This window comes from Coregonus clupeaformis, chromosome 39, assembly GCF_020615455.1.
Source record: "Coregonus clupeaformis isolate EN_2021a chromosome 39, ASM2061545v1, whole genome shotgun sequence".
NCBI lineage: Eukaryota > Metazoa > Chordata > Actinopteri > Salmoniformes > Salmonidae > Coregonus > Coregonus clupeaformis.
In genome coordinates, this window is record NC_059230.1 from 20,047,409 (window position 1) to 20,055,473 (window position 8,065).

The window sequence follows — 8,065 nt, forward strand, 5'->3', positions numbered from 1 at the left end:
TGAACTATTTGTCATAAACTGTCAAGCATAGTTTTACACATTTCTATTAGACCTTTTGTACAAAAACGTAAATTGCTGAATCGTGCAGGTGAAATTAACCCTCACTCGTGAAGGAATGTAAAGTGTTAGTTCAACCAACAATCAACCAGTTGTCTAAATTGCTCAAAGGTGCATCTCATGAAGAATCAATTGGCAAGCATATATAGACAGACCACAACACAGAGTTGCAATTTTCCAATAATGGATGGACCAGGAAACGAACAGGGTCAACAGCCAAGAGGAGGAAGAAGAGGAGCAAGGATGCGTGGTGGAAGGCAAAACAGAGGAAGAGGCAGAAGAGGACATAGGCGCATATTTGATGACATAAGGGCCACTATTGTAGACCATGTTGTCAATCATGGCCTTACAATGGCTGAGGCGGGTCGAAGGGTGCAGCCGAATATTGGGAGATCAACCGTGTCCTCAATAGTACAAACGTTTCGAAGAGAGAACAGGTATGTCCACCAATGTACAGTGCACTGTTACTGTATATAAGCAGTATACTGTATACTTCCTACAATGCTTCATATTACAGTAGTCCACTTGTATTTCACAGCATACAGAAATATACTCTATACAGATACATACTGCACCTTACATGCACCCACCTGTATGTTTTACAGTAAAATGTGTGTTCGCATAGTTTTTGTCTATGTGAAAGTGTGCGATGCATCACTGCATTTTTCCACACATAGGACTGCAAGATTACCTCAAACCGGTGGCAGAGGACGCCTTTTCACACCTCAACAGGAGGAGGCTATTTGCACCATGGTCCGAGCAAACAATGCCATGAGACTCAGGGAAATACAAAGGACCATTATAGAAGACAACGATGTCTTTGAAAACATCCATACGGTTAGCATCTCAACCATCGACAGGGTGCTGCATAGAAACCAGATGAGTATGAAACAGCTGTACCGTGTACCATTCCAAAGGAATGAGGACAGAGTTAAGGAGCTACGGTACCAGTATGTACAGGTAAAACATATATCTATGTAACTACTTTACAGCAACATTTTATAGTGTTACATAGTACAGTAAGCATAAACTGCACACATTTCCATTGCTGTGGAAGGAACATGCAATATATGTACATTTTATGTCACTCTTCCTTACCAAAACAAATTCAACTGTGTGTTCTGGGATATAGCGTATAATGGAGTTGGAATCAAGTGAACCCTCTCACAACTTTGTATACGTGGATGAGGCTGGCTTCAACCTGACCAAATGCAGAAGGCGGGGTCGGAATATCATCGGTCACAGAGCTACTGTGGATTTGCCAGGCCAACGGGGAGGAAATATCACCATGTGTGCTGCTATTTCGGAGCATGGTGTCCTAACCCATATCCCCCTTTTAGGGCCATACAACACCCAGCATCTACTCAACTTTTTAGAGACTCTCTACAGGGCTCTCATCCCTGATGATGAGAGGGGTCTGTTTAGAGAGGATTTGCCAAAGTATGTGGTCATTTGTGATAATGTGAGTTTCCATCGATCAAACATCATAAGGCAATGGTTTGTGACCCACCCGAGGATGCTCATAGAATTCCTCCCACCTTATTCACCATTCCTTAACCCAATTGAGGAGTTCTTTTCAGCATGGAGGTGGAAGGTGTACGATCGTCAGCCACACACACAGATGACCCTTCTGGCTGCAATGGATGCAGCATGTGAGGACACCACAGTAGACGCCTGCAGAGGATGGATAAGGCATTCCAAAAGATTCTTTCCACGTTGCATTGGAAGGGAAAATATCCGGTGTGATGTGGATGAGAATATGTGGGCTGACAGACAGGAACGTCTGGATGTGTAGAGACAGCACTAGAACAGTGCTGTGGGCAAAGTTGTGCCTTAGGGGTGGTTTCCTGTGTTTCTTTCTAATTTAGTTTTTTTCCTTTGTGCCCCTTTGGGTTGTCCAGTCTCTTTCAATCAATAACCCACATACAGTAATATGTAAATAGTACTGTTGAAATTGATATATGCCATAGAAGTGCAGCCTTGTGCATTTTCAATACAGTAACTGTCATCCAAACTGTAGCCTAAGTTTACATCAGGTAATACTGTCAAAGTACACAGTTCCATTGACAACATGCCTAAACATTTTGACAACCTTGTTCGTGAACAATGACTCAATGACTTATCATTCTGATGACACTGACATGATCATTGGCATGAATATTTACTTTTGAGAGATGTACTAAGGATTTTTAGTGACTGACTAGCTTTAGAAACATATCTATTGTATATTGCAGTTTGTACAAATTGTTCTGAGAAATGCACTTATTATTTTGCACATGTTAGGGATGATGTGAAAAATGCACCAAAGCGACTGAGAAAAACTGTAATTGACAGCATGCCAGGGCGGATTGCAGAGGTCTTGAAAAAGAAGAGTCAACACTGCAAATATTGACTCTTTGCATAAACTTAATGTAAATGTCAATAAAAGCCTTTGACACTTATGGAATGCTTGTAATTATATTTCAGTATACCATAGTAACATCTGACAAAAATATCTCATAACACTGAAGCAGCGAACTTTGTGAAGACCAATACTTGTGTCATTCTCAAAACTTTTGACCACGACTGTAGTCCTAAAAAAGCTTTCCAGTTTCACTGACCCAATGATGTGCAGCTCACTCACTGACGATGGCCTATGAGATCCTGCCAAAGCCTATCTCTCTATTCTTGCTGAAACAATGCTGTTTGCTCAATAGGCCTATTTGGAAGTTTATAAAATATTTTGATAGCCTACAGACAGATTAGTCTTCTCTTTTCTGCAGGAGCCATTTGCTTTCCAATTTGTAATTTCCCGTGATTGTATTTGAAATATTGCGAAAAACCTGTTGTGGCTACATGCTGTTTGTCCTGTGAAAGATTTGCTGCGGGTTCCAGACTGTAGGCTATGCCTTGTTATTGGGCTACACATAATCCACAGCTAGGCAATTTAAAAAAATAAGATATTGATTCTCTGTGGCTAAATTATAGGCCTACTCCTGGTGAATCATTTAATTTCTTTCTGAACCGAAAGTAGTAATTCTTAAACTTTGGCAAATACATTTATATTTATCAGGAGTGCTGCAGCACCTCCAGCCCCCTTCCCGTGGCTATGATTTTGTAAGGAAATAAATTATGAAGCGCAACGCTGGAGAGATGAGAGTTGCCGGGTCATGTCTATCAGAGCGGAGAGAAGGAGAGAGATCATAGAATCTAATTTTAGTTCCGTGAGAGATACAGGCACGGTTCTCTCGCTCACCACAGCAACGGCCATACACCTATCTAGTCCTTTCAGATACTGAATAAGAATTGTGATGTCACGAGAGGCTGTGTCCTGGAGGGACGTTACATCCCCCTGAGGTGGCTGCAAACCCAGACAGCTATGGCTCCATCTGCTGGTATGGTCGGGAACTCCAACCCTCTATGGCCAATCTTCCCACGCAGCTGAAACAAATGAGGAGCTGATGAGCTGAAGGTTTTGGAAGGGAAGAGACACAGTCTCCAACCTGGGCTCTCTGGAGGACAAGAGTGCTGCACGTCCACTTCCATGAGGAATATAAGGATTTGGAGATACTTACCTTTGGGAAATACTCACCTTTGGATATATGCACCTGTGGAAATATGTGAGAGACATTTGGAAGGACTTTTTGCTGGGTTGGCCACTAGCTGCAACGTGGACTACAGTAAGGCTGGGGAAAAAGTTATCTGAGCGAGTGAGAATTATGATTTTGGATGTGGAAGAGACATCCCTGAACTGTTAACCCTTAAAGAGCCACAAGAGAACAGAATTTTGTTATATTTTCGTTAATTTCCCAAGACCTATAATAAATTCCTTGTTTTGTTTGAACCTTGTCTCCTTGCACTACTTGAGCAATCCCGCTGAAAGCTGTGTAGCCTCTCGTGACGTCACAGATGGTGGAGAATACAGGCAGAGAGAGAGAAGGAACTGAAAGCTGCTCAACAGAAGCTAAACTCTGCTAAAACCAAGGCTGATGCGTTCAGTAAGAAACTCAAGGAGAGACAACAGGAGGCTGAGTCCCTGGTCCTAGAGTTGGAGGAGTTGAAGAGAGAGCAGTCTGGCAAGCACCACGGCAATGCGGACGCCCTCTCCCGGCGTGATGCCTTCTTCGCTGCCTTTACCCCGACGAGGACGTCGGTCCCGAGGAGGGGGATGTGTGATGTCACGAGAGGCTGTGTCCTGGAGGGACGTTACATCCCCCTGAGGTGGCTGCAAACCCAGACAGCTATGGCTCCATCTGCTGGTATGGTCGGGAACTCCAACCCTCTATGGCCAATCTTCCCACGCAGCTGAAACAAATGAGGAGCTGATGAGCTGAAGGTTTTGGAAGGGAAGAGACACAGTCTCCAACCTGGGCTCTCTGGAGGACAAGAGTGCTGCACGTCCACTTCCATGAGGAATATAAGGATTTGGAGATACTTACCTTTGGGAAATACTCACCTTTGGATATATGCACCTGTGGAAATACGTGAGAGACATTTGGAAGGACTTTTTGCTGGGTTGGCCACTAGCTGCAACGTGGACTACAGTAAGGCTGGGGAAAAGTTATCTGAGCGAGTGAGAATTATGATTTTGGATGTGGAAGAGACATCCCTGAACTGTTAACCCTTAAAGAGCCACAAGAGAACAGAATTTTGTTATATTTTCGTTAATTTCCCAAGACCTATAATAAATTCCTTGTTTTGTTTGAACCTTGTCTCCTTGCACTACTTGAGCAATCCCGCTGAAAGCTGTGTAGCCTCTCGTGACGTCACAGAATATAAACACAACATGTAAAGTGTTGGTCCCATGTTTCATGATCTGAAATAAAAGATCCTAGAAATGTTCCATACACACAAAAAGCATATTTCTCTAAAGGGTTGAGCACAAATTTGTTTACATCCCGGTTAGTGAGCATTTCTCCTTTCTCAAGATAATCCATCCACCCGACAGTTGTGGCATATCAAGAAGCTGATTAAACAGCATGATCATTACACAGGTGCACCTTGTGCTGGGGACATTAAAAGATCACCCTAAAATGTGCAGTTTTGTCACACAACACAATGCCACATATGTCTCAAGTTTTGAGGGAGCGTGCAATTGGCATGATGACTGCAGGAATGTCCACCAGAGCTGTTGCCAGATAATTGAATGTTAATTTCTCTACCATAAGCCGGCTCCAATGTTGTTTTAGAGAATTTGGCAGTACGTCCCAGAACCAGGACCTCCACATCCGGCTTCTTCACCTGCGGGATCGTCTGAGACCAGCCACCCGGACAGCTGATGAAACTGTGGGTTTGCACAACTGAAGAATTTCTGCGCAAACTGTCAGAAACCGTCTCAGGGAAGCTCATCTTGACCTGACTGCAGTTCGGCATCGTAACCAACTTCAGTATGCAAATGCTCACCTTTGATGGTCACTAGCACGCTGGAGAAGTGTGCTCTTCACAGATGAATCCCAGTTTCAACTGTACTGGGCAGATGGCAGTCGTGTGGGAGAGCGGTTTGCTGATGTCAACTTTGTGAACAGAGTGCCCCATGGTGGCGGTGGGGTTATGGTATGGGTAGGCATAAGCTACGGACAATGAACACAATTGCATTTTATCGATGGCAATTTGAATGCACAGACATACTGTTACGAGATCCTGAGGCCCATTGTCCTGCCATTCATCTGCCACCATCACCTCATGTTTCAGCATGATAATGCACGGCGCCATGTCACATGGATCTGTACACAATTCCTGGAAGCTGAAAATGTCCCAGCTCTTCTATGGCCTGCATACTCACCAGAAATGTCACCCATTGAGCATGTTTGGGATGCTCTGGATCGATGTGTACGACAGCGTGTTCCAGTTCCCGCCAATGTCCAGCAACTTTGCACAGCCATTGAAGAGGAGTGGGAAAACATTCAGCAGGCCACAATCAACAGCCTGATCAACTCTATGCGAAGGAGATGTGTCGCGCTGCATGAGGCAAATGGTGGTCACACCAGATACTGACAGGTTTTCTGATTCACTCCCATACCTATTTTAAGGTGTCTGTGACCAACCGATGCATATCTGTATACCCAGTCATGTGAAATCCATAGATTAGGGCCTAATGAATTTATTTCAATTGACTGATTTCCTTATATGAACTGTAACTCAGTAAAATCTTTGAAATTGTTGCATGTTGTGTTTATATTTTTGATCAGTGTACATGAAGTGCATAGGTGTTAGTAGTTTATTCAGGATTGGGCATTAGTGTGTTTAACCCCTTCCCTCCCTTCTTGTGTATCTATAGGTACCAGTCAGAGGGTATGTGTACTGACCTGAGGAAGTTCATTGACGGGCCAAGCCACTACCTCACTCTGCCTCCAGAGCTCAAGACTGCCATCGATGCCATCACCTACATCGCTGAGAAGGACTTTGCTGCTGTGAGTAAATGACACAAATGAGTTGAAAAGGAAAGTAGCTATCTAAGCTTTTTCAAAAGTTTCCTCTACATTTCCTACCTCTCAATCTATTTTCGGACTGTTCTATTTTTCGAGAATTGTTTAAATTATTTTCCTGCACTGATATCTGCCTATTCCTGTCATTCATTCTTTTTCTCTTTTCTCTCTCTATCCTTTCACTTTCTTCTCTTTTCTCTCCCCCCCCCCTCCCTCCCTCCCTCCCACCCCAGCTGAGGAAGGACTGGCTGTACGTAGTCATGGTAGTTAATCGTATGTTCCTGTGGATCTTCACCACTGTGAGAACCCTGGGTATCTTCGCCGACGCCAGCTTCAACCACACCCCCAGCGACCCCTTCAAGTACCCCTAACATGGGATAGACACACCCACACACACACATTACACATTTACCAGTAAATCTATATATTTACAGTAACTCATACATGAACACACACGCACGCACACACTCATAAGATGCCCAAACTTACTTCACCAAATCCCCTGAAGCCTACCTTGACAGTTGTCTCCAGCGTCCAAAGCACAGACATGTGTGGCTAGATCCTCCTCCACACACTTTCCTTACCTCCAGCGATGCCTTGAATAACAGCTACTGTACAGTCTATGAGTAGCTATGTACTGTGCATGTGTTCTTTTCTATATCTGCTGTCCTGAAGTGTGACATTCCCAGGTTGGAAGACTCCTTGAATCAGGATGGAAGCAGGAAATCCGGCAATCATCCAACCGACAGAATTTCTGGAAAACCTGAAAGTTTACCGGAATTTGGCAACCGTAGACAAGACTGTAGTTGTAGTGTTACTTCTGTATGTATTTATTGACATGTATTTGTTTGGTGTGAGAAGATAAAGACCTTGAACACCACATAAAGGAGCAAGTGCATGCATTTCATTACCAGTGTGAGAATTTGTGTTTGCAAAGCTAGCGCGTGCTAGCGATATATATGTACCTCTGGTAATCTGTTGTGCATTTTAGTGTGTGAGGGCTATTCTTGTATTCAGGAGTGGAATAGCATGCTCATACACACACAAAACACACACACACACACGCACACTCTTTTCACCAGCTGTACCAACAACCTGTGGAATTCCCATTACTGTAGGATCCTGTGCCACACACAAACACACACACAAGCCTCCCTCCATCATTCTCCCTCTTCTCTCTCTCCCTTTCTCTCTCTCTCTCTATCTCTCTCTCTCTCTCTCTCTCTCACTATCTCCCATACACACATACACACACATACACACACCTGTTCGTTAAGCTTGTTGTGCTTTCGTTTTTTAAATAAAGATCTGAGAACTAAATTCAAAGGCTCCATCTGTTGTCAGAATGTGATCCCTGTGCCATATGTAATAATAGAGAAGACACACACAGGCCTCGTCACCTGCTGGACCAGTTATATTAATAACATCACACACTGGACACTGGTCATCTGGGACCACTGCACTGGACACTACTGTACAGGCCTAGGCTTCCCTAAGGCCTGTGTGTGTGTGTGTGTGCGTGCATACATGCGTGTTTAGAGAGAGGCTGAACTCATAGAGGGCTTTGGATTACTTTTCAATAAAGAAAGTGAGACGTTTAGGTT

The 8,065-nt window shown here is 43.9% G+C and overlaps 1 protein-coding gene across 1 annotated transcript; it reads left to right on the top strand.

Annotated features, from left to right (window-relative positions):
• The first annotated feature begins 6,163 nt into the window (after positions 1-6,163).
• On the top strand, positions 6,164-7,617 carry LOC121554529 (acetylcholine receptor subunit beta-like). Its single transcript, XM_041868143.2, has 2 exons — positions 6,164-6,446; positions 6,695-7,617. Exons 1-2 carry the CDS (start codon positions 6,330-6,332, stop codon positions 6,830-6,832), a joined length of 255 nt encoding a protein of 84 aa, XP_041724077.1. The 5' UTR covers positions 6,164-6,329; the 3' UTR covers positions 6,833-7,617.
• The last annotated feature ends 448 nt before the right edge of the window (positions 7,618-8,065 follow it).

Bases quoted from the DNA above. Each gene is read 5' to 3' on its own strand.
- LOC121554529 (XM_041868143.2), top strand. From the start codon at position 6,330: ATGTGTACTGACCTGAGGAAGTTCATTGACGGGCCAAGCCACTACCTC. The intron at 6,447-6,694 runs GTGAGTAAATGA...CTCCCACCCCAG, and splicing joins CTGAGAAGGACTTTGCTGCT to CTGAGGAAGGACTGGCTGTA.